Raw genomic sequence first — 27,353 nt, 5'->3', positions numbered from 1 at the left:
TCACAAACATAAAGTACATGCATATATAATAATTCAGATATAATTCCAAATTGTGTAAACTAAAATTCGAATTTATAACTTATAACAAGAAATTTATTTGTAATTATTATAGAATTTTTTACGTCTGAGGGGTGTTTTGCATGACGTGGCAAATTTATTCTAATAATTAAAATGATAAAAAAGTTATAAATGGAGAACATATATATAATTATTATATTATTATGTATAGTTATAAATATATAATTTTACATTAAATAAATGTATAATAATATATGAACACAGTAAATCAACAAATAAATCAAAAAATGCTAATCTTTAAGATTTATGAACAACCCTTAGTTTTCACCATTATTTATGATGTCCTTGAGGTCTGATGACGGAAAGGAAGACATGTTTGTGATCTAATACAGCTGAGGATGTTTCATCCTTTCATTTATTTCATAAATGTTTTCTTCTTTTTTTTGGTTTGTTGAGCACCATTTTCTGCTTCTTTTGTGGACTGTTATAAAACTTCCCTCCCTCTCTCTCTCTCTCTCTGTTGTTGTTGTTGTGAAGTATTCTGTGTGTGTTTCTTGCTGAATCCAGTGTTATTTTGAGGGGGTGACTGAAGGCTTTGTGTTCAGTATCAGCAGACAATGAGTCAGTCGGGCAGCACGCATCTGCTTCTCCATGAGAGGCCACAGAGCTCAGCACTCCTCCTACACCAGTGTGCCTCTTAGTGACTCACATCCAGGCCTCCTGTGAGCTTCCTACTGAGGCTCAACATATAGGGCCACTGATTCTTCATCATTTTTAGAGCTGGGCTTTCAGTATGTTTTATGAATGCTGGAAAATGTATCATGTCAACAATCATATGCTTTCAGAAGGAATTTTAAGGCAATAACAGATGACGAAAACATCTTGTCAGTCTCTCAGAAACAGTCACATGTGTCTTCTTTCTCGTAAAATGAATTATTTAGCATATATTCAAGTCTAGTGGTAATGTGTTCATAAACTATACATTGGCTTTGACTTTCAAGCATACATCGCCATCTTGTGGAGAAGATCAACACTACTGTTAAAGAGTCTGGGAATCGGTTAGATTTTTTTTTTTTTTTTAAGAAATTAATACTTATACTCTTCAGCACAAATTAAATTTATCAATTAAATTGACAGTAAGACTTTTGATATGTTAAAAGATTCTGTTTAAAATATGCTGTTCTTTTGAAGAAGAAAAAATAATGTCATGTTTCCACACAAATATGACATATTTATAACTGTTGTAAACTCAATATTGATAACAAGTAATGTTTGAGCAGCAGATTAGTGCGTTAAAATGATTTCCGAAGAATCATATGATAAGGAAGGCAGAAAATTCAGCTTTGCATCCAGGAATAAATTGCATTTTAATATTTGTGTAAAATAGAAAACTGATTTTTTTTTATCGTAATAATATTTTATAATATCAAAATCTGTATTTTTGACTAAATACGTTATTATTATAATCTATCCACCTCACAGGTGTGGCATATCAAGATGCTGATTAGACAGCATGATTATTACATAAGTGCCTTAGGATGGGCACAATAAAAGGCCACTCTAAAATGTTCAGTTTTATCACAGAGCACACTGCCACAGATGTCGCAAGTTTTGAGGGAGCGTGGAATTGGCATGTTTACTGCAGGAATGTCCACCAGAGCTGTTGCCCGTGAATTGAATGTTCATTTCTCTACCATAAGCCGTCTCCAAAGGCGTTTCAGAGAATTTGGCAGTACATCCAACCGTCCTCACAACCGCAGACCATGTGCAACCACTCCAGCCCAGGACCTCCACATCCAGCATGTTCCAAGGATCTGTACACAATTCCTGGAAGCTGAAAACATCCCAGTTCTTGCATAGCATACTCACCAGACATGTCACCCATTGAGCATGTTTGGGATGCTCTGGATCAGCGTATACAACAGCGTGTTCCAGTTCCTGCCAATATCCAGCAACTTCACACAGCCATTGAAGAGGAGTGGACCAACATTCCACAGGCCACAATCAACAACCTGATCAACTCTATGTGAAGGAGATGTGTTGCACTGCGTGAGGCAAATGGTGGTCACCCCAGATACGGACTGGTTTTTCGAACCCACCAATACAGTAAAACTGCACATTTTAGAGTGGCCTTTTATTGTTGCCAGCCTAAGGCACACCTGTGCAATAATCATGCTGTCTAATCTAGAAGTCCTCACTAACACAGATTTAGACAGATCCTTGATAAATTTGAGAGAAATAGGCATTTTGTGCATAGAAAAAGTCTTAAAACTTTGAGTTCAGCTCATGAAAAATAGGGGAAAAAAACAAAAGTGATGCGTTTATAATTTTGTTCAGTGTAAATAAGGACTTTTGCAAGCATATGATATATTTTTGTATAACTCTAGTTTATAGTAATTAAATTATGAACACCCATTTGCTCATGCATGTCTATTTTATATATATAATTGTGTTTTGTATAAAGGAGAATGAGAATGCATGTTCAACTGTTAAATTAGCGTTTAGTATATGTAAGTACACTGCTCTTACTGCTTGACAAACTGTTGACCAAAAGATGGCATCAATAACAAAGGCTCATGAGAGAACAACAAGCAAAATGTCTCTGATGAACTGGTTCTAAGAGGAATATTCTGGTTTGCAGTAGCAGCTGTGTGTATAAGTCGAGAGTGGACACACTAATGGAGATCAGCAAACAGCTGTGATGTCCACATTCCCCAATGAGACCAGCCCACAGAACAATGTCTGCAGACACACCCTTATTCCACAGATCAGATGTACAATATGAGAAGGATTCACACACACACACACACACACACACATATAAAGCACACTTGCATTGGCACTAATAGCATGTAATAGCAGTTGTCAGGGAAGCGGTTGTACACATGCTCTCTCATGTCTGTATTTTTACCCAGTTGAGACCAGATCAGTTCACATGGACATACATTTAGAGTGATGTAATCTTAGATCTGTGGAGAATCCAGAGGAATTAGCTTCATCTACAGAGTGAATGGTGTTCAGTTGGCTGAAAGGGTCTATGTGATTTGCAGATGTGTCAAAGACTTCAAACTTTGTGCCATTTTCACGTTGTAGTGGTTTTTAAATAATCTCTATTACAAGGTCATAATGGAAAATTCATTTACGAAGTTCTACACATCTCTTGTCTTTTTGCATGTTTGTTTTTTCAGTATTTATACAAAATGATTAATTATCAAATACTAATAAGATTGCAGTACTCCCATTTTTAGATATATTACGAATAGTGTGCCAATGCAGCATATAGCATACATCACAAATTGTTCTTCAGGAAACGTTTAGTTTCCCTAAAGAATCTTTTAGATTTTTAGAGAGATTGTTTTCATTGTTTTAAATTTGTAGATAAAAATGCTAATGTCGATGCTTATGATGCATTTGCTTGAAATCTGATCTGCATTATGAAACATTTTAGTTTGCAATTCCTTAACACAGCAGTAAACAAACCTGATTTTAGGCACAGATAGGTTGTATTATACTGTACAATGTAAAGTACCAGCCTTGTTGGTGTTCATGCTAACATGGAAGCCCCAGCATGTGCTATGACCTTAGCATCTCCAGTTACGCCTCATACCCCCGTGTGATTCCCCAGCAGCAGCTGCCCGTGCCGGTGGGCCAGACAAAGTGAGAGAAGCACAAGGCTGCTGGAGGGAGGGAGAGGTCAGGTCCCAAAATAGCCCCTCGGAGTGATGAGACAGCCCCTCCTCCAGAGGGAAAGACAGAATGGAAGAAACAGGCCAGTGAAGTGAGTGAGGAAGAGTTACAGAGAGAGAGAACGACAGCATATCAGACAGCATGAGCGCTCAGAGCTGTCACATCTGACATCAGATCTGACACACATCAGCGCCGCATGCCGCGCAGAGCACACTAAACCAATCTCTGACTTCATTCTCTTTGATTCATTGTGTTTTACTTCAGCCAGCGAGCAGGTAAGAGGACGGATCAACTGACACGCTCAAGTGTATTTCTAACAGGAAGTCTCTGATGGGTTGACATTGCTGAGATTGTTTGAAATATTGTTAGGGTGGGAAGTCGAGTGGCTGTGTTTCTTTTATGGATAATTGAGTAGGCTGGCTTTGTGTTTGGTGATTTCTAAAAGATAAAGGCTGAGAAATTGCATGTTTTGTGGGAAAAAATGTATGCCCTATTTTGCATTTGGAAAGGGAAGAACTTTTATTGAAAGTTCATTTACTGAGAGTGTTTGTATTTGTGCCCATGTGCTTGTGTCATCAGAGGTCACATGGTATTGAGAGGGCAGCTGTGGCATGCTTACACCTTTCCTTGTCACTGGCTACTAGCTAGTGATGGAAAAGTACCCAAAAGTACCATAGTACTACCAAGTTTTTGACGTTGACATTGACGTTGGAAAATAGGACATAAAATATTGATTTGAGTTGGGGGAAGAGTCATATTGACTTGAAACCTGCACAGCTACAGTATGTAAGAAATTGAGACAATGATCAATTAAATATTTTTTTGTGGTCATTATAATGCTGCAGTTTACCAATAAGAATCAATTAGAGTCATTTGAATCATTATAGACAGTCAAACATACCAGATACTGTTTAAGCTTGAAAGTGCTTAGTGCAAAACCTTTGTTTTGTTCATCGGCCATTTAATAGCCAAACTAATGCAGTTCCCCCACTATATCATTTAAATCTATCTTGAATTAGATATTGGAATCTTTTTGATGGGATTTTTCTGTTGCAAAAATCTTGATTCTATCTTTATAGGACTATTGGTTTGATTAAGTCATCATAATCTGTATTACAGTATGTGTGCTGCAGTAGGTGATCCATGAACCCTGCAACATGGTCAGCTTGTACTCTACTGTTTGTTTTTGAGCCAGAGAAGCAGGAGTCTATTGGACGTGCTGCATTTTGGCGGCATGTGTGACCTACATTCAGCCGTGTTATTTTAGGGAATGGACGTATCAGAAATGCTGCTGGCCACAGCTCTGGTGTTGCTGTGTTGACAACGACCTGCAGTTGTTTTGGCATGTCTACTGTGCCCCATAAATGCTATGTTATCTCTCACCTTTCTCTTAATTGTTTCAGTGCTTTTTGGGTTCTGATGTTTTCACACACACACACACACACACACACACACACACACACACGCATGCACGCACGCATGCATGCACGCACGCTTACTTACACAGGCTGGGGAAGGGAACATGGCATGATCCAAACAGTGGACCAAAACTGTATTTGCACACTCATTGTATTACTTTGTAGAAAAAAAAAATGCAATTGTTATCTGACTTCCCATGCATTCATTTTCTAATGCAATGAATGACACTGTTATATGTGCATCTTGGAAAATGTTAACTTTAGCCTGATAGCACTGTAAGCAAACATCCCACCCTCCCTACAAATTGCCATCCAAAAAGCCATGCCTCCTGAATGTATATATTCACACCGACCAGACGACCAGAGACAACATAATAATAGTACAATACATCATGTGTCATTCACCAGTGAGCAAACTTCATAGTACAGTCAGTAAAAGAACTAAAATACCAGGAAGGAAGATCAGGTTGTTGATGTTTTGATGTTGACAGACAGTTAGTAAAGCCAATCAAAATGTTTGGAATGAGCATTTTGATTGTCCAAATACATTTTTGGGGTCTATTTAAATGTGCAGTTGCTATGTAGTGTTTCTACACCATCTCATCTTATTCTGTTTTGTGATCTCATTTTCTGAAATTAGTTACTGCTTCTGAAACTAGCCTTTTTATATCAGCCCCTGGCTGCTTGATTTATGATTTGAACCACAGTGACAGTAAAAGAAAAGCCCTGTAGATCTAGTGACCCACGGTCGTAAATGTGCTTTTCACTGCTGTGACTTTCACATCAGATTAACCTGATGCTACAAGCAACTGGTAAGCAACTATAATAATATTATATATATCCCAGTAAGTTCTCAGTGAAATCATCTTAAAATCATAAAAATGTCAAGTTGCATTACAGCACTGTAAAGTACCTACATACATTTTGAATGGTAGTGTATATGTTGTAAAAGGGCATAATTTACTGGGAAAACCACATGGGCAGTGCAAAGTGCTCTTTGGTATATTCTGAGATCTCCTCTATATTATTCACTTGTCATGTGAAAATGACTCAAATGTCCCTCCATTTCCTCTTACATGGATACATTACATGGTGTTGTTGTTTCACTTGTGACTGGCTGAAGGTAGGTTCAGTATTAAATACTAAAACTCCAGAAAAGCCTTGAAATTGTATTTGGTATGCATGATGCAGATATATCCTGTTGAGTAATTCAATCTTTGCATCACTGAGTCGTGATTATGGAAAAATCTCTCTTCTTTCAGAGAATTCCAAAGTAATTGTTACTCATGTCCCGTTCTTTCTGCTCTTTCTCATGAATTGTAATTCATATGAACTATTTTGTCTGAACAGTCAACATCTTCCTTCTAAAAAGTCTTCAGAGGGATATGTCTTTAATATCCTGTGGGTTCTGGGTTGATGATGGAAATAGGTATTTTAGCACAGGAGGAAGTAGTTGAGAAAGCCACATGAAACTGTGCTTTTTGAATCCAGTGCCATCATATGATGTGTAATTATATGCATAAAATAGCAGATAATTATCAGTTGACTGACTGTGCATTTGTCTGTCTCATAGGACATCTGTGAAGACATATCGGATCATGTCGAGCAGATCCATGCCCTGTTGGAGACCGAGTTCTCCCTGAAGCTCCTGTCCTACTCAGTGAACATCATAGTGGACATTCGGAGCGTGCAGCTCCTCTGGCACCAGTTGCGAGTGTCCGTGTTGGTTCTGAAAGAGAGGCTTCTCCAGGGCCTGCAGGACTCCAACGGCAACTACACCCGCCAGACTGACATCCTGCAAGCCTTCAGCCAGGATCACGACGAGGTCAGATACATCTCCAAAACATCATCCAAATTAAACCACCTAAAGCGGGTACATCCCTTGCTCAGGGTACATCCCTTACTAAATCACAAGGACAGAAAGTTAGTTATGCAACGTTCTGCTGGGAGTGTATCATAAACTCATTTGATATACCCTTGACCAAAGACATTCAGAATAGGCAACCCTTGCAAACATGCTTTTTTAGCAAACACTTGCAGTGAAGTGCACATGCTTATACAAGATCAATTCAGGATTGATTTCATTACATATTAAATTTGAGTTTGCAAATGAGTTTGTTTTTGTGGTCTTAATCATTTTTAGGCTCGGCTGGACGCTTTGACAGAAGTGGACGACTCTGGCCAACTGACCATTAAATGCAGTAAGGACTACTTCTCCTTGGACTGTGGCATCACTGCGTATGAGCTGAGCGACTACAGCCCCATTGACGACCCAGAAGGTCGAGGGCCACGCTCCCTTTATCCCGAGCTGGAGCAAGACTTTCCAGAACTGCTTCAGAGTGTGGATCTTCTAAACATCACGGCCTCTAGACAAAATCAGGTATCATCTCCACCTGCAGAAGAGTCAATTACCTCCACCCAGGAACCTCAAGAGACAATCAGCGGCGCCAAGGAAGAAGAAAGTGCACCAGATTCAGCAATGCAGGGAGATTGCGGCTTTGGCCTTTCCAAACGCCCACTTCAAAGTGGCTTTAAGAGTGATGTGTCTCCTACACAGCCTTTGCCTAAAAAGCCCATGTACCTGGAGGGTGATGGGTACACAAGGTGCACTAGGTCTTCGCCTCTCCAGTACCAGACTGACTTGAGCAGAAGCACACCCTCCCTTCTGGATACACCGGATCGCTCAAAGTTTTGGCTGGAGCTGGAATCAGTCTATCCAGGCAATGGGAGTCAGTCCTATGAAAGTCTCCATGCCATAAACGGGAGGAACTTGCAGATGAGTCTCAAGAGACCATCTGAAGTCCCTCTGGAGAGACACTCTTCAGAGACCATGCAGGGATTCCACACGGAGAAGCATTTGACAAACTTCAAGACTGTGCACTCCAAAGCCAAGCACGCTTACAGTGACTCTTCCAGCCCTCCACCATCTTCAGGGGAGGACATCTCAGACCCCGACCAGCGGGAAATGTCATCCAGCCCAGACGATCAAGCTCCCACCACAGGTTCTCTCTGGATCATGAACCAGAATGCTTTGTGCATCTCCAACCCATCAGAGAGCCCCAAAGAGCACTGGTATGGCTCGGATGAGTTCCTTACTCTTCCCACCCAGCTGAAAAAGACAGAGATGTTGGCAATGAAGCTGGAAAGCCTCGCTCAGGCTTTACCACAAAGGAGTCTGCAAGAGTCCATCCAGGACGTGGATGACTGGGAGCTCACTGAGGTCAACCCTGATTGGGAGAGCAGCAATGATCTTCTTTTGCTTCACCCCTATAAGAAGTCCTCCGGAGCTGGCCGCTTTTCACCTACCTCCTCGAGCGACGTGGCACCTTCTCTGGATGACAGCATAGAGTCTGGCCCACTCAGCGACCTGTTGTCCGAGGATGAGGGGGCACGAAGTACACCTGAGTCCAGGGGTAGAAATATATCAGCTGGCCAGCCCAATGCACCAAAGATGATGTTTCAATGCACACCCTTGATACAACAACTACTAGAAGATATTCAGCACCAAGAGAACTACCATGATGTCTGGGCGAAGCTAGAGGTAAGAGATCTCTGCTTTTTGGAATAGTATTCTTGTATAACTTTTCCAAGGACTATTTTTTAAATTGAACACTAACTTACTAGAGTCCTGTGCAGTATCTGCATGGTTTTTGTATATACTAAAAATCATGCAGTATATGCTTTAAACTGTCCATTACTGTATGTTGTTCAACACGTAACTGCAAGCTGTTGTATTTACAGTATATTAAATACTTTGCAGTATATACTGTATACAGTTCCAAATATACTGTGTACTGTGACTTATAACATTTTTTATATTGTTGTATATACAGTATGCGGATTACTGGCCACTATATACTGTACTATATTTAATGTACTTTATAGTGTTTCATGTATTCCGTGCTTTCTATACTGTATACTAATTCTGTACAGTATTTACTGTACACCATGTACAGTCAATTAATCAGTGTATTGAACACTGTGCAGTATATACTGTAAACTGCATACTGTTTTTCTATTCTTAAAGTTAAACTGTAGGCATTATTATATTTGCTATCACATGATCTCAACGTGTTTCATGTGAGTGGCATTTAGTTATTAACATTATTTTGCAATTTGAATTAAATTTTCAGAATAACTGTCTTGAATTTCGGCTTTCATATCGATGAGATACATTTCAACAAAAGAGTGGATACATTTCAACTAAATTTGTGGGTTGCATTGTGAGATACATTCTGTCCAGTGTAATGTCCATAAAATACCGCTAATTTTAGTATAGCTAGTATACATTTTTCAGAAATATAAAGAGTAGTTAGTACACTATTCCTTAAATTTCACTCAGCAAAACTAAATAAGCAAATGTTAATGTTAACCCTTTCACTGGTTAAACTTACATTTATCACAGTTCTGCATTTCCGATTTAATTTGAAAGGGATATAATCATTAAGGAAGTCGTTTGTATGCCTTAATCCTCATTCACATAGAGGCAGTAAATATGTGTCACTTACACTAAGCAGATATTAAAAACAGCTGATAACTAAAGGGGTAATGAACTAACAAGCCACCTCAGCCTTTTGCTAATATTCAAAGCTTAATTAACAGGATTGCACTCCTCAACAACCTCTCTACAGTCCCAAGTCTGTAATTAAATGATTAGCTATGTAATTAAGATCATGCAATCGTGTTTATAAAGGACCCGGGTGCTTGAGGAAACCCAAACTAGTCAGACTAGTTCTTCACTTTCTTATGGGCTATCTACAGAATAGTATACAGTACTATCATACTCCTACTATCGCTGAACTATATCGTATGTGCACTATGCACAGTATGCAAATTTTCTAGATGCATGGAAATGCCCAGATGACTTAATACATTTTCTGAAAAGTTGTATCTCACAATGCAACATATCCACATGAATTGTGAAGTAGAGCTCTTTTTAGCTCTTTTTTTTTTTTTTTTTACAAATAATAATAATTATATATGCAATTGTATTTACATTTTAGTAGCAGATGCTTTTATTAAGCGAATAAGGAACATCACAAGCAGGTTATCAAATAAACCAAATATATGACTCTTACTGTAAGTCATGAGACAAGTGAGGTCAGCACAATGTGGCATACTACTGTTTGAAATGTTTATCATGGAACAATGCATGCAAACATATACATATTTGAATAGATGGCAATGTATTGTTGCTGTAAGCAGTAATTTATTTCTGTTTTATTATTTAGCAATCTAGCTTCATCAGATCTCATCATCAGTAATGCATTAAACTTTATGTTTTAAATAACATAGATAAGAATTATATTAATATAAGAAATGGCAAAGTTTTGTTCTAAAAATAAAGATTAAAGAATATATTTTTTTTTTACTTCCTGATGGTAGACCATGAGATTAGGTTTACTGTTTGGTTTACTGCATTAGAGACACAGTAGCGTACTATTGCCCTCTGGTGGTTAAATACAAATTCACACAAAGATTATCAAATTAATATCGATTAATAACTGTGTTCAGATAAAGGTCATTTTATGAAACGTTCACAGTGCCCCAAAATGTAATAGGTGTCATATTAAGTTATTAAGAATTTGCATTAGTTTTGTATTTTGTTGGGAACTATTGTTGTGCTTTTTGTGTGCAATATTTTGTCTATTCATTCTATGGTAGGTTGCATAAAATACTTAGACTGATCTTACAGATAAGTCATCTGTTTTAATTGTTTAAGATCAAAGGTCAGTTACATTAAAACAAAGAGTGCTATTAAAAAATAAAATAATAAAAAATAAGACTGTTTACCTCTTGCTATTTGGTCAGACTATTTCTTAACACAGAGGCTAATTTTATGTAAATGCCAACTGATTTACAAGGATCAATATCATTAGACAAATTTCATCCAGTGTCATGAATCAAGCATATTTGATCACCTCCAAAGGCAGTCTTCTGTTTTATCCAAGCAGATCAATCCTTACAGCATAGGAAGCACTTTTGAAAGCTACTTCATAACACTTCTCATGTCTTAGGAACAGTATCCATGGTAATCATGCCGATCCGATGGAGGTGAATGACTAGTGAAGGGAAGGATGCCCTCAAAAGTTTTCAGCTGTAATCCTTCCTTTGCTTCAAGTGCAGGCGTGTGTGTGTGTGTGTGTGTGAAGTAAGCTCACTGGAGCGGGTGGAGGTAGGCAGCCACATCCACCTGAGATGATGCGTGTCACAGGAGGAGGTGATTGATTACATTAGTATTCAGCCGCTGGAGATGACTTCATTCTCATGGCAACAGACAGCTGGCAGCTGAAGCCTCTTCTTGGGGGCGTCTCAGGGGCCTAGTCATGTGTGACGCCACCTACCCGTCTTCCCCTTCTCCTTGTCTTTCTCTCTCTCTCTCTCTCTCTCTCTCTCTCTCTCTCCTATGCCTCCCCCCACTTTGACATTCCTTGCATATCTTTGTTTTTGCGTCTTTATTTTTGGTGACAGTTATGGTATTGAAAATAAAAAATAAATCTAAGAATATACAAAAAATGAGATTAAAAGGTATATTAAATAAGAGAAAATGCTAGATAAGTAGATAGAAAATAACATTAGATAATTAATATAAAAAATAACTTTTTTTTTTTTTTACATTTGAATATGTAAATTATTAAATTAGGTATTAAAATGAAGCGTATACTTAAGAACATATTTATTTATTTATTTATTTATTGCATGTAGAAAATTAAGCCCGTTTTTTCATTGTGACATTTTTATTACTGGCAATGTTTATTTTTATTTTATTTTATTTTATTTTATCAGCATGCACGATTGAAATAACATCAGGGTGATTAAATGATTAACAAATGTAAATTTTTGAGTGAATAATTCTTCTTAGTGCAAACAAACAGACAACATGAATATGCTGATAAAAGCAGACATACAACATCAAAGTGATTAAATCAACAAATTTAGCATTTTTGGGGTGAACTTGTTGTTAGCATTGGATATGGCATTAAAAGCAGTGATTGTCCAATTCAAATATGAATTTGGCGGCAACCGACTGCCCTCGCCCATTAGCACTCTCTCTGTCTGTCTGTCTCTTTCTTTTTCTTTCTCTGGGGCATGGAGTCGCGTCTCATTTTCTCTTCCTCCCTCTGTAACACACTCACAAACAGGTTTTGCGACAAGCTCAGTTAATGCCATGACCAGCGGCTACATATTCATCTGCTCTGAGAGCTTTTATCAGTGCACAAGATGAGAGTGAATCACACGCCGTCCCTGCCAGGGGAATAATTTAGCAGCACTATCTATTGATCTCCATCGACTGCCACAATCTCACTGAATTCCTTTGGTCTATATGATGATGTACCATACTGTAGCAGAGCTGGAGAGATGTGCAATAGTTTCAGGGCTTTCTTTCAACATAAAAGTGGTCTACCAGCTCCGACAAGCTTGACCAAGACAGTCCGCCAGACCAAAACCAGGTCCAGTTGATCTGCTCAATGAGCAGAAACCAGTAGGAGATGTGTTCAGGCCTCATTCTGACATCTGAAATGGAAGATCTGATTCCTCTCCAGCATTTAGCTTTGAAAGCAGAGCCAGTCTCACCCACTTCAAAGCCTGTCTGCCGGAGAAGGCCAAACAGTCGATAAATTATGGGATTTTTAGCCGGCATCTGCGGAGAGGTCATTTATATCAATATCTTTGATTTTCAGCAATGTTAGATAATGAGCAGGAGGACCTGCCTTGGAGAAAGGGTGAGATGTTTTCATATTACATTCAGATGGTTCATTAAAGACTTTATGAAATGGCATTTGATCCGTTTAGGTGTATGACATCAGAACATCAGAAGACTCTGATTCGAGCTCAGATCCTTGACATTCACCATCTGGTTAACCAGAGACTTGATGGAATCGTTCACCTGAAAATGTCATTATTTACTCACCTTAATTTCATCCTTTTTCTTTTGTATGCAGGAGAAAAAAGTCCAAACTGCTAATTTTTCATGCAGTGAAAATAAGTGCGGTTGAGCACCAAAAATAACACAACAGTGCCACAAAATATAATACTTTTTTTAGACTTCTGTTAAGTTTTATGAAACATTTGAGATCTGCAACAGAGGTAGGAGATTTTCAGTGAATTACAACTTCAATTGTGGCCAGTTCCTCACACAAAGCTTTCACGTGTCTTCAGAAGATCTGACAGATAGCTATAGATACTGATAAAGACTCCTTTATGTGTTGTTTTGTCCTTTTTGAGGTAGAAAACACTCCATCTGCATTTTTGTTCGGAAGTTTGGACATGCTGTAAAATGTCTCCTTTTTGATGTATGGATGAAAGGCAGCTTTATAATGATACAGTTTTCATTTTTCAGCGAGCTGTTCCTCCAGTGTTTGTTTTAGCTAGTTCTAGCTGGTGGAATCTAGTGTTCCTTTGGTCCAGCAGGTGGCAGTATGTATACACCGAGCGCATTGAAAAAAAGCCATTGAGGCACATCAAGGGCAGCTTCTGTGTGACATTCCCTTAAGCATTGTGTGCTTCTGACAAATGCTTCGAAACTTTTATCAGTTTTATCAAACCTTATCAAAACACTTGATTATTATTATTATTTTTTTTTTTCTGAGGTCCTGTTTGTTTTGTTGTGCTGTAACACATGGTGGTTTTGTTCAGATTTATATGTTTCAAGACTTTTGATGTCAAAGCAGTCACATTTGCTGTGTTTGACTGTGTTGATGTGTCTGTGTGTCGTGTGTTTGTTCTTGCAGGGTTTTGTCAGCAAACTGGATGAGTTCATCTGCTGGCTGAGAGACGCTCTCGAAACCACAGACAACTGGACGCCACCCAGAGCTGATATCCACAGCCTCAAACTCTACCTGGAAACTCACCTTGTGAGTAAACCTCTATCCGTCCATGTCCTTCAGTGTGTAAAATCTCACAGAAGTTAACAAATGAGCACATGATCAGAAGTGTTTCCTCTAGTGTTGTTCATACTGATGTTTTTATTTCATTTTACATTCTTAAAGGAGGATTTTTGCTCAGATGTTGCTCTTTCGTAGTTTCATCATGTCTCTCAGTCATGTTTAATTTAAGTATCAACCTTTGTCTCCAGTGTTTCTTACACATTGTTTAGGAGGAATTGAAAGGGGCACAAATGAGTTGATTGTTTATGTACAAAAAGATTTAGATCTATAAAATTAATGCAGATAGCAGCTCAGATGATTTGGTCTTGAAATGTATTAACACATATGTGACCCTGGACCACAAAACCAGTCTTAAGTCTCTGGGGTATATTTGTAGCACTAGCCAAAAAAACTTTGTATGGGTGAAAATTATTGATTTTTCTTTTATTGCAAAAATCATTAGGATATTAAGTGAAGATCATGTTCCATGAAGATATTTTGTGAATTTCCAAAATAGTTGTATCTTGTCCAAATACTATCCTATCATAACAAACCATACATCAATTGAAAGCATATTTATTCAGCTTTCAGATGAATGTCTCAGTTTTGCCACTTAAGGTTTTGTGGTCCAGAGTCACATTTATGTTTTATAGTAATAAATAGGTAATTTATAATTGACTGTAGTTTTTTGGATAAATGATTGTGTGTGTGTGTGTGTGTGTGTATAAAATATAAATAATTTATAATAATTTTCATATTAAAGTAAATAATAAATATACATGTATAATTTAAAATTGTCATATATTTAAATAAATAATTTAAAATGTACTCTGAATGTCTTAAATTCCAAAAAAATATTTTTATGAATGTTAATATATATTACTATATAGTCAAAATGAAATAATAAATGTACATTAATTTATTTATAAATATGTATAATTTAACATGTTCATATATGGTGTTATATCATATTAAAATAAATAATTTAAAGTAAATTATACATTTCCTCTATTACAAAGTAAAAAAATGTAATTCATGAGTATAAATACATAAGATTATATTAAATATTATCCCAAAATATTTTAAATCAATGTGTATTATTTATAAATCTGTATAATTTATATTATATAGATAAATGTTAATGTTGTATTGAGATTGCCAGGTTTGTTTTCAAGAGAAACATCTGAGGAGTAGGAGAGGTTAAATCTCATTGCTGTCTAGGAAAACTAATTCAGGTATTAAAAAGATCTCATTTATGAGTTGTCCTTCCAAAGGGAGTGTGAAACCCTTACTAACCCGTATCAGAAGCGTATCATGTTTACCTCGTGCACCTGCGAGACGTGTTTGTTTATCCATCTGTCTGTGTGACCGGCCGTCTGTACCGCAGGAGGAAAATCACATTGTGTTTTATAGTGAAGGGGCTTCACTCATTTTTATTGATTCAGAGAGCGGGGTCACACACTCGCTGTCTCTCATCCAGCGTTCGGGGCTCTCAGGATGTGCTCACAGGTTTAATGTCTGGGCATTAAGTCCAGCTGGCAGGTGGGGAGCATGTGTGTGTTTGTGTTTGTGTCCGTGCGCATATATGTGTGTGTCTTTTGAGCACGGATCTTTCCGGTACCCACAGGAGAGCCGCAAGGAGGATGCTTGCTGTTGCAGGGTAGGAAGAGAAGGAGAGAGAGAGAGAGAGAGAAAAGGAGTGGGCTTTCTTTATAAGTCATTGAGAGATTGTGAAATGAAACAGCTATTGATTGCACTGGGTGGCAGATCCAGGTCTCTGAATCACATTAACGACACACACACACACATGCCGGCCTCCATTGGCAAATGAGACACAGAAACAAGGGCCCCCAGTCACACAGATAGTGAGTTGTGCTCTTGCTCTCTAACATACACACAAACATTAAAGACATGCTTTATACATCAGCTTGTACATAAACCACAGTCTTTTACATTTGAGTGGAGACTGTTTAAAAAGGTTAATTGGAGTTTTGTGACCATGACTATTAGTTCATGTTATTAACATGCTGGAATGCTCCTATATGTTAACAAAACTACTGAAACATTTAGTACATTTATATATTTTTGTTTCACTTCCAGACAAAATTGGACAAAAAATGTAACACTTACAAAATTGTCTAGTCAAATGGTATCTGGAAGTTTCTGTTTGCAATGACAAAGCCTTTTTATCCTGTTTTGTATTGGAATGTTAGTGTTGTCATCTAGCTAAATTCATTATTTTAAATGTAGTACTTCATAACTTGAATTTGCTGCCTAACTATTTTAAAAAGTGTAGTTTCTGTTTTGGAATTAGTTTTTGTCCATCTGAAAAAAAATGAATGTTAACCCCACTGAACCAGCCCAAGGTTGTTTGCTGGTCTTGCATTTGCTTGTTTAAGATATTTTAGCTGGTTTCCCAGTCTGACCCATTGACCCATGTGCTCAAAACCACCAAACCACCAGCTTGGGAGCCAGCAAACATACCTTAGGCTTTTTAAAGCTGTTTATTTCACCAGTGCAAAGGAGTTCATAGCCAAAAAAGAAAAACAAAAAAACATGCATGAACTTCTAAATTTACTAAAAATGGTTACCATTTGAGCATCATCAGCATGCTACTTTAAACATACTAAACTAATGCAGATAGCATGTGATTTGTGAACCAGTATTGTTCTTAAACAAGCTTTTTGAAATGTATTTGTACATAACACATTTATGAATATAACATAATGACATTTTACTTTGGAAGAAATTTCTATGTTTTAAGTATAATATATTAAGGTATATATAAATACACACACACACACTTTTTTTTAAAAGATACATTAAAAAAAAAAAAAAAAAAAAAAAATATATATATATATATATATATATATATATATATTTGTGTAAAAAAAATATTACATATCATTCACCCAAGGAATATCATATGACCATTTTTAAGTACAATTCTTTCATCACTTTCTCACTCTGTCATACTGAAAAGGAAAGAAGAAGAAAAAGATATGGAGTCAAAGAACGTTTTGAAGAACATTGATCTCTATAAACAGCCAACCCCCAAAAATTCCTGGGAAATTTTATTAAAAAAAAATCCTTGTGTTTTTCATATAGAAGAAAGAAAATCATGCAGGTTTGGAATGAAATGAGTAAGTAAATGATGACAAAATAATTTTTTGGGGGTGAACTGTCCCTTTAATAACAAGCACAGCACTCATGATCCAGGATAGACTGACAGGCCGTCCTCCTGTCCTCCAGACACCTCCTCACCCAGCAGCCTTCCCTCCGTTCTCTCTCTCTCTCTCTGATTTAGGATTAGGACAGAGGGAGGTTTGTGGTCCACTGGTTGCTGTGGCACATCTATTGATGTCAAGTAAGCGATAACCTGTCTGCCCTCACGTCTGATCCTAGCCAGAGCGGGGCGGCAGTCTGCTTGCACACAGACGCTTCACACGTCAAGAGCTAGCAGAACAAAGCATGTATCACCTACCATGTGAAAATTCAACACAAATTCATAGCGTAATAGCAAACAAAACACGCCTGCTGTAAGAATCAACTTAAAATGTAGATTTTGGCTTTGTGCGCTCAAACTGTGTCTTTCATGAGCACATTGGTTTTTCTCTTTGAGCCTGGGTTTTTTAAGGTAAAGGTGATGATGAAATAGATGCAAGGGTATTTTTCACACCTTGAAACATGACAAGAATGTTTCTGTGTTGTTTTTGAGGTGTTTGGACATCCTCGTTTAATAAAACATGACGTGTGTTGCCTTATTGCTTATGCTGAACCTTGAAGTGGAGCTGCACGAATTGATAAAAAAAAAAGAGTCTCTTAATAAGATTATGTGTTATTGATATCGCCTCAGTTATAGTTGATGAGATTGTCACAGCTCGCTTTTTATGCTGTGGAATACAGTATACGAGTGTCCTTGCCATTTGCACCAAAAATTGATATTACACCCTATTACCACAGCATTTTGTTGTAGCATAAATCAGTGATGGATATCTGTTTATTCTGCGTTTTTTTTCCCCCCTTCGGTTTGTTTACTCATTTTAAAGGCATTTAGCTCTGTAAAGGATATCAATTTCAGCCTGTATCCGAACTCATAAATAAGCTCTCCTCACTTTCTCTCGTGTCTGTCATGAGTGATAAATTCTCTCACCTGCTGATCCATCACCCGTCTCTTCCCGCTCGCGCTTTCTGATGGCACAAAGTTGAGAGAGAGAGAGTGTCGGCCCTCTCGCTCCGCTCTCAGACGGCCTCAGACACCAGACCATCCATTTAGTATGTGTGACGGCCATTTCTGTGCTTTCTTAGTCACTAAACTTAGGGCTTGTTTACTTGTACATGATTAGTGCTTTCTGGTGTTATTTTAAACATCAGACTGTTTGTTTAGTACACTGCCTGATAAAAACATTTGATATGCAAATGTGTACGGCTTCTAAAAACAACAAAATGTACTACATGTTTTCCGTCATTGATAGTTTGATAGTTTCTACTTAGCAACATCTCCCTTCAGGCTGTGGCCCATGTGTCTTTTTTGCTGTCAAATCTTTACAGATTTTTTATAAAGAAGTTTTTGTTAGTAATTTTTCAAAATGAACAGGACTAAAGCAGCTTAAGTTTACTTGATTATGCATACATTACAACTTTAAAAAAATAGTTCAAATGTATCAAATATGATACTTGTCATTTGTTCATCATCATTTTATTGCATTGCATCACATGTTTTGCTGCCCACAGTAAAAGTGCAGAGCTTTGATCATAAAACTAAGCATTTAAATGTCATCTAAGACATTATTGGGAGACTGATTTTGGATGCATTTAATGTAAGTAGCATGTAGTCTGCCATATTGTTATGAAGATCTCTTTCATTTACAGTACAATTATTTTTATTATTTTTATAATTTATTATTATACATTTTTTGGCAATATCAGCAACAAAATTGCATAGTTTGAACATCTGAATCCTCCAGTAAAATGAGTGCAGTATTCTTATGTATCATATGAGCCATCAAAGCCTGATATATATGTTACTCAACAAAAAACTACCACGCACATATCAGAATTTATAAAAAATAAACTAGCCGTAAATATGTGTGCACCAAAATTATTTTAATACTCTCCTCCCATAACTTTTCTGCTGAAAAGAGAAACACTTACAAATGCATAATCAATAAAGTCAGGTGCAAAAATAGCTGTCCAAGTCTTTGCTTGAGCAGGGTTTTGTGAATCTCAAAACTTTTGAATGTACGTAAAAAAACTTTTAGGATGAAATCTACTCAACGTTTTATACATGAGACCCTGCTAACATTTGCCAAAATGTTCAGTATACAACCTGAGCGCACTGCATTGAATAATATATCCCATAATGCCATGGACTCTTTATTTCCCTTAAATTTCCAGAGTGACATTATTATTTTGTTTGATTTATATATATTTCAGTTAGTTGACAAGACAACATTTCTTATTTTTGGTTAGCTTAACTATTAAGTATTTATTATTGATATTACAAAAACTTAATAAAAAAAGGATAACTAATAAAAACTATGAAGACATAAAAATATAAACACAAAAAAATGAGTTTTTAATAACAGACAAAATATAAAAATAAAATAAAAAATATTAACAAAACCTATAATAGGTACTGAAATAATACTGATGCTGCCACAATAATAATTAATGTTATTATATATTTAAAAACAAGGGTTCTTTTGAGTTCGACTGAATTTTGAAAAGTCAAGTCACGCGTGTCAACAAACCAGAATTGCAATGTCAGACTTCAACAAGTCATGCTGTACATTATTCTACACACTATGAAAGTGAAAGAAAGTCGTGACATTTTTGTTAACCCATACTCTGAATTGGTGCTCTGCATTTTACCCATGATAGTGCACACACACAGCAGTGAGAAGTGAACACACACCCAGAGCATTGGGCAGCTATATTCAGCGCCCGGGGAGCAATTGGGCGTTCAGTGCCTTGCTCAAGGGCACTTCAGTCATGGGTATTGAGGGTGGAAGAGAGCACTGTTCATTCACTCCCTCCACCTACAACTCCTGCCAGCACCGAGACTCAAACCTGCGACATTCGAGTAACTAGTCCAACTCTATCCATTAGGCCACAGCTGACCCTATGCTGTTGTACACTACACATTTAGAAAAAAACAGTCATCATAATCCATTCCGTTCAAACAGAAAACTGCGCTCAGAGTATACAGTGTGTAATGCAACATTAGTACGAGTAGCATGTTAGACTGCATGTATGAACAGACATTTGTGACAGCAAGCCAGATTGGAAACTCTTTACAGAAAATTGATGCATCTTTCTGTCAGGTCGGCTGTCAGACAGGCCGGCAGACAGCTGAAGGTGAAAACGGGCCGTGGCGGCTCCAGCTGCCCTTCGTGCCACTGGTCAGATCAGAACGGTCGGTAATGGCGTGAAACAGGGCAGAGGGAGATCTGAGGAGATGAGAATCGAAGGTGAGGATGGCTCTAGGCGCCTCAAGCACAGGCCCCCTGTGGGAGCGCGGCCCACCGCCCCCCTTATTCCCACCCGTCAACCTCTGCACATCTTCAAAAGCACATCCCTCGCCGGCCCCCCTTTCCTCACGGACGCAGGATAATGCTCTCTACTCTTTGATTACACTTAGCAATTGGAGAGCCCTCCGTTCGAGAGCGCTGAGTATTATCAAAACCAATCAACATGAAAGTTTTTTTTCTCCCATCGGCTGCCGCACCCACTGGAGGGCGAGAGCAGGGGGGGGGGTTTCGAGAGAAAAAAAGGTGAAATAGAGACATCAGAGTAAATGGGCAGCCTATTGGGAGACGTACACATGACTGAGAGTTGGAAAGCACCCGACTGATGGATGCTTTGAGCTGCTGAGCGCCATGCAGTGAATTGGGGGTTTAAGACAGAAATAGAAAGACAGGAGCACGGTTGCTCAGTCCCGAGGTCATTTTCTGGAGGGAGAAATGGCTTCAGTTTTATAACGTCATTTGAATATTAGTTTATGCCGCGGATGATGAATTAGAGGGACGGCTGTCGTTTGTTAATAATTCAGCAGCGCGGATGGCAGGATAGACTCGGACAAATACAGAGAGATGGGCTTCATTCCTCTGAGGATGTATGAATAATGCTCGTTTGAGATCAAGGAGTGTGTGAAGGGTGTTTAAAGGTTGTGTGTTGACAGGTGGGAGATTATATACATTCTTGCTGAAGCACATAAGCGTGTGACTTATGAGTGTTTGTTTCAATGGGATGAAACTGGACGATGAGTTCAAGAAAGCTGATTTCACATTGCCCGAGTCCTGTAGGAAAGAAACATGAGATCTCCTTAGTTGAAGAGCTCAAGTTTTCTTAAAAAGATATCAACAGTCTCGATTCTCAAATCATGATCAGATCAATATTTCTCATCAATTTCTCTCATGATCAAATGATCTGAGCTGCTGTTCACAAGCATTTATAGATGTACATCTATATGATCCAAAATAAAGTAAAAGCAGTAATATTCTGAAATATTATTATAGTTTGAAATAACTATTTTCTATTTGAATCGATTAAAAAAAATAATTTATTCTTGTGATTCAAAGCTGAATTTTCAGTATAATTACTCCAGTCTTTAGCGTCACATGATCTTCAGAAATATTTTTTTAACAGCAACCTGTGAGCAATCAGATATACATTAAAACTGGTTTAGTGTGTCTCGTTTCTTTTATTATTATTATTATTAAGTCGAGAGCAAATTGAGAGTTTTTCTCCAGTTTCCTAAAGAGCTCTCAACAATATCAAAATGTGATCAGATAAATATTCTCATCTTGGTCTCTCATGATCCAATGATCTGAGCTGCTATCAACATTCCTTGTATTGCTCTATAGTATTGCTGCTTGTGGACTATTAACATTTTATTTGTTTTCACCTATATTTTTTCAAGCAAGTCTAAGTTTATTATTAAATAAAATCATTATTATATTATATTATAAAAAAGCTACAAATTGAGCAATAATATATTCATTTTTCATTTGTTCCATTTAAAAAATCTAACATAAAATCACATTTAGCTCCTTACTTAATGTAATAGTTGTCTAGCAGAAAAATTTATAATCTTATTTTATTTCTTTAATTTATTTACTTGTCTTTTACTTCTGTTTTTTGTTCATGATATTTGAAAATATAATTTTTATTGAATATTTTATTGTTTCTAAGAAGTCTAAATGGGGGATTTTGAGGTGAAAATGTGCTTAATTTTCATGAAAACTATGCATATATATTAATATTCGCCTAAATAAGGTTTCACCTACTTTTTTAATTTGTGGTAAATTTAAATCTTCATGTTTCTTTTTTTATATTATTATTATTTTTTTATTAGATTCACTCATTATCTCTCTGGAGCAACAAAAGAGCAATAAAATCCTCCCGGCAGATGAGTCATGACGTTTTTTGTATGCATTTGTGTGTGAAGATGTTCTAATGGAAGATAAGAGGACAGAAACTAAGATTCTTCCTTTGCACTGACATCTTGCTTCTGTGTTCATGTGTCTGTAGAGCTTCAAACTCAATGTGGAGAGTCACAGCGCTCTGAAAGACGGTCTCCTGGAGGAGGGACAGCAGCTCCTGGAACTCATCACCTCCCACAAATCAGGTACGGTTCTGCCGAGCCACACATTTATTATTAATGTTTGTATTAACATAGTGACCTTCAGAATTTATAAATCCTCAAGAAACCGCTTCTGAAGCGCAGAGCGCACGCCTTTTCACATACATTACAAATGGCGCACGGCCTGCTGAATTGAGTTCTGGGATAAAGCGGAGAGATAGATGCGGCGGCCCGGCCATGTGCTTCCAAAGCCGTATATGAAGAGAGCGGGAATTAAGAACAGCAGGTTGAGGAGTCAGAGGCCATTGCAGACACTCGTTCCTCTACAATATCTGTGATTATTCACCTGAAGAGTCTCGCTGAGTGCTCGGCAAACGCACAAATCCTCTCAGCTGACCTCCCTGCTGGTGCTGTATGTTTCGTCTCCGCTGGGTAAAGCCGGCTACCATTAAATATGCAGATGGCTCTCAGAGGCAGGAGCGCTCTCTTATAATGCCCCGACAGCCCTGTCCTGTGGTGCCGCAGCGTGACGACAACTCCCTGCCAACTATTCAAACACAAACATGCACACTTGCACCTTTACTAACCTAACCGTCCATAGGGAGCTTCTTAAAGGGGCCACTTCTATACATTTTCCTCCTTTAGAGGAATGTCCACTTAAGGGTCATAGGTTAAGTAACGTAAATACTGGGCATTTTGATTTTAAAGAGGACATATTCTGCAGTTTGAATGTACAAAAGCATCTGAATGATGCTTTTATAGTCAGCAAAAAATACAGTAAAATAACTATTTTCTATTTTCATATATGTGACCCTGGAGCACAAAACCAGTCTTATGTCACTGGGGTATATTTTTAGCACTAGCCAAAAAAACAAAGTATCTTCCATGAAGATATTTTGTAAATTTCCTACTGTTAATATATCAAAACTTATTTTTTGATTAGTAATATGCATTGCTAAGAATTTGGACAACTTTAAAGGTGATTTTCTACTTTAAAGAAAATATTGTCCTATCCTAACAAACCATACATCAATGGAAATATTACTTATTTAGCATTCAGATGATGTATAAATCTCAATTTTGAAAAATTTACACTTAAAACTGTTTTTGTTGTCCAGGGTCACATATTTATTTTTATTTTTTCATTTATTTATTTTTTTTTACCTCAGAAACCATTGTGATTTTTATTCTGACAAAATCTTATTTTGTGCTCACAAAACATTTCTTCCTATTATCAATGTAGAAAACAGTTGCATGGTATTTTTGGGGGAAATATGTTCCTTAGATTTTTCATAAATAGAAAGTGTAAAGGAATAGCATTTATCGAAACGTAGTATTAGACGTAGATTAGTAACAATCTTTTCATCAGTTAATTTTTTACAAAAAAAAAATAGAACAATTTTACAATTATGAAATATTATTGCATTTTAAAAGAACGGTTTGCCATTTTTATATATTTAAAATGCAATTGTGATGCAGAGCTGAATTTTCAGCATCATTACTCCAGTCTTCAGTGTCACATGATCCTTCAAAAATCATTCTAAAATCCTGATTTGCTGCTCAAGAAACATTTCTTATTATTATCAATATTGAAAAAGTTTTTTTTTTTTAAACCATGATTTTTTGATATTCTTGATGATTGGTAAGTTCAAAAGAAGAGCATTTTTATGGCATAAAAGTATTTCGGAACATTATAAATGTCTTTACTGTGACTTTCAATCAGTTCAGTCATTCTTGAATACAAGTATTAATTTGAAAATAAATGAATAAACACATGAATAAATGCATAAAAAAGAAAGTACATAAGATAAATAATAACTGGATACTATTTAATGAAGTATATGTAACGTAGAGAGGGCATCTGACAACATTGTAGCATATTAAGCTTAATGCACATAATAACGCATAAGACAGTATATAACGAATACTGCTACTTTCATATATGGGGCATATATGTGTATGCTGCTAATGTCAGCCAATGGGCAGAACACCCACTTAAACCCTACAGTGAGATGTTCCTGCTGGCCCGTCCCACACACACACATCCCCCTACAGTTGTTTTTAATGAGCCTTTAATGTGCTGTGATTTAACCATTTATCACGACTCACCCTTAATGATCCAACAGACGCATTTTGCTTTCTTCTTTCCCTCTTAAACTCAAACACATCACTAATAATAACGCTCGTGGCATTATCATAATCACCACCATCATCATCATCTAAATCATTAAAACCAACCTCTGGTAAAAAATAAAATATTGAACGAGTTAAATGATAATATCTTCCTCTATGCTGGCTAATCAACAGATGGGGGAAAAAACAAGGCGTTTGATTTTCTCGCTACTTGATGGTGGTGACCCGAGCTGGACCGCGCGTGTGTCTTCGCATCTGATGAGGACTCGAGCGTTCGGTTAATCCTTCAGTATTATGAGATGCTTCTAAATTCCAAACCCATCATGTGTCCACTGCATCGCGACCGGCCACAATCAGCATCTCCGTCTGCAAATCCTATTTGTTCAAAGTAATTAAAAAGCATAAATTAAGATAAATACGGTCGAGGCGGAAGTGGGGCTTCTGGAGTGTGACCCCGCATTGTGCCTGGATCAGGCCTCTCGTCGCAGCCCACGGCATTCTGTGATGAAAGCCACTGCTTGTACCTGTGATGCCCGGCTGCTGAGTTGCTAAGATACAGGACAATGATGTTCAAGGTGGGAAGTTGGTAGGAGATTTGCTTGCAATTAATGAGCAGAAATTAAAGGGGAAACTTTTTAAATATGAGTTTGATTGTGGACACAAGATGAGATCTAATAGCCTGAAACCACTAGTGAAATGTTTCTATTTTTCATCTTTTCAAATGATTTTTTTTATCATTCTGAATTATATTATAGCATAAAAATGTAACGTATTTTCCGGACTATAAGTCGCACTTTTTTTCATAGTTTGGCTGGTCCTGTGACTTATAGTCAGGTGCGACTTATTTGTCAAATTAATTTGACATGAACCAAGTGAAAACATTACCATCTCCAGCCGCGAGAGGGCGCTCTGTGCTGCTCAGTTCTCCTGTAGCCTACACGGAACAACATAGAGCGCCCTCTAGTGGCTGTAGACAGTAATGTTTTCTATTGGTTCTTGGTTCTAAATAAATGCGACTGATAGTCCAGTGCGATTTATATATGTTTTTTTCCTCGTCATGACGTATTTTTGGACTGATGTGACTTATACTTAGGTTAGGTGCGACTTATAGTCTGAAAAATACGGTAAGTGGTTTTTGTCATGCTTGGACGTTGTGTTTTGTTTTTATTCATCCCACATGCTCCAGTTTCTCTCTCCCTTGATTGTGTCATCATGTTCACCTGTGTCTAGTTCACCGTCCTCATTGACCTGTATATATATATATATATATATGTAATAAAATTAAAACCTTCGTAATCATCGGGAAGAAGGAGGCGGGAACCGGCGGACAATCAAAACATTTTAATAATTCAAAAATAAACACAAAACAGCGCACCAGCCCCTCACGGACGACTGGTGCGCGCAAATAAAAGCCAAAACATAAAATATTGCCAAGGCCTGGTCCTCTCTCGTCCTTCACTATAGTCGCTCCAGTTTTATATTCTTTCCATCTTCTATGTGGGACTCGATACTGGCGGTGGGGCGCAGGTGCAGCTCATCTCCAATCACTACACCTGGCCTCACTCCTCGTTCCCACGCCTCTCGGCCCCGCCCCACTCGCCACAATATATAATATTGTATTTCAGTTCATTTATTTTATTTTAATTTATTTCAAGTAATGAAAATGAATGTACAATATTTATGGTATGCCTATATACTAAAGATTTTTTTTTTGTACCATATATGACTGTTTTGTTTTATCTATATGAGTGTCGTTTGTATTAGTTAATAGTTTCTTATTTGTATGTAGCTAATGCTTAAATGAAGTATGTAGTATATTTTGTTGCAGGAACATGCCTTTGTTTGAGTTCACAGTCACTTCTTTTTCAGGTTTTTGGATTTCAGAACTTTAGTTGCTATACCACTGCATTTATAACGTGTGTTGGTGTTACCGTGTGCCTTACTGTGTACACACAGGACTGCGGGACATGCTCCACATGATATCCCACCAGTGGCAGGAACTGCAGAGACAGATCCGCCGTCAGCACAACTGGATGCTGCGCACGCTGGACGCCATCAAATCCCACATCCTGTCCGGCGAGAGGGACGAGGAGGAGCGGGAAACTCACAGTCATCACGACAGCCCCAAGGTAAAGTCGAACGTGACACCCGTTAGCGGCCCGTATCCACTGCCTGAATGGTTCCATCTGTCTGCGGCTCTCAGTTCCTCTCTGGTAGCCCACGGCCGTGCTCTGCTCGATCAGCAAAATAAACAAACCGGGTGGAGGAGCGCCGCAGATTTCCATAAGAAACGGCTCCAGGAAAGGCTCTTCAGTGAGACATTCTTTTCAGGGAGGAAACAGGGAGGGGACACGCCATCGGCGTGATGCGAATGAAAATTTTCTGTCCGTAAATAAGCACGAGACATTTGATAGGTTGCACAAACACACACACACATACATACAATTATGCTTTGGAGGCAATGCGCCAGACTCAATTTATACTTCACACTTAATGTGTAATTGCAGACATAGTTATTTGGGAGACCAATTTCTCATTGTTTAATTGTCAATTGTGATTGGGTAATTGCACTCCAATTAGGTGGCGTGTTTGTGTGCCGGGCCCTGAGAGCGAGGCCTGGCGGGAACAGCGAGGCGTGTTTGT

The 27,353-nt window shown here is 37.7% G+C and overlaps 1 protein-coding gene across 4 annotated transcripts in view; it reads left to right on the top strand.

Annotated features, from left to right (window-relative positions):
• akap6 (A kinase (PRKA) anchor protein 6) overlaps nt 1–27,353 on the top strand; it is a 121,979-nt gene that overhangs the window by 17,428 nt on the left and 77,198 nt on the right. For all 4 annotated transcript variants that reach the window (XM_026286533.1, XM_026286534.1, XM_026286531.1 and 1 more), the window contains 5 exons: nt 6,697–6,948; nt 7,267–8,664; nt 13,856–13,978; nt 22,526–22,622; nt 26,667–26,839. In XM_026286533.1, coding sequence (XP_026142318.1) covers nt 6,697–6,948; nt 7,267–8,664; nt 13,856–13,978; nt 22,526–22,622; nt 26,667–26,839 — 2,043 coding nt within the window. The remainder of the gene's footprint in view (nt 1–6,696; nt 6,949–7,266; nt 8,665–13,855; nt 13,979–22,525; nt 22,623–26,666; nt 26,840–27,353) is intronic.

Source organism: Carassius auratus, chromosome 17 (genome assembly GCF_003368295.1).
Source record: "Carassius auratus strain Wakin chromosome 17, ASM336829v1, whole genome shotgun sequence".
NCBI classification, from domain to species: domain Eukaryota; kingdom Metazoa; phylum Chordata; class Actinopteri; order Cypriniformes; family Cyprinidae; genus Carassius; species Carassius auratus.
Note: the sequence above shows the minus strand (reverse complement) of the source record. Positions and strands in the feature narration are given on the sequence as shown.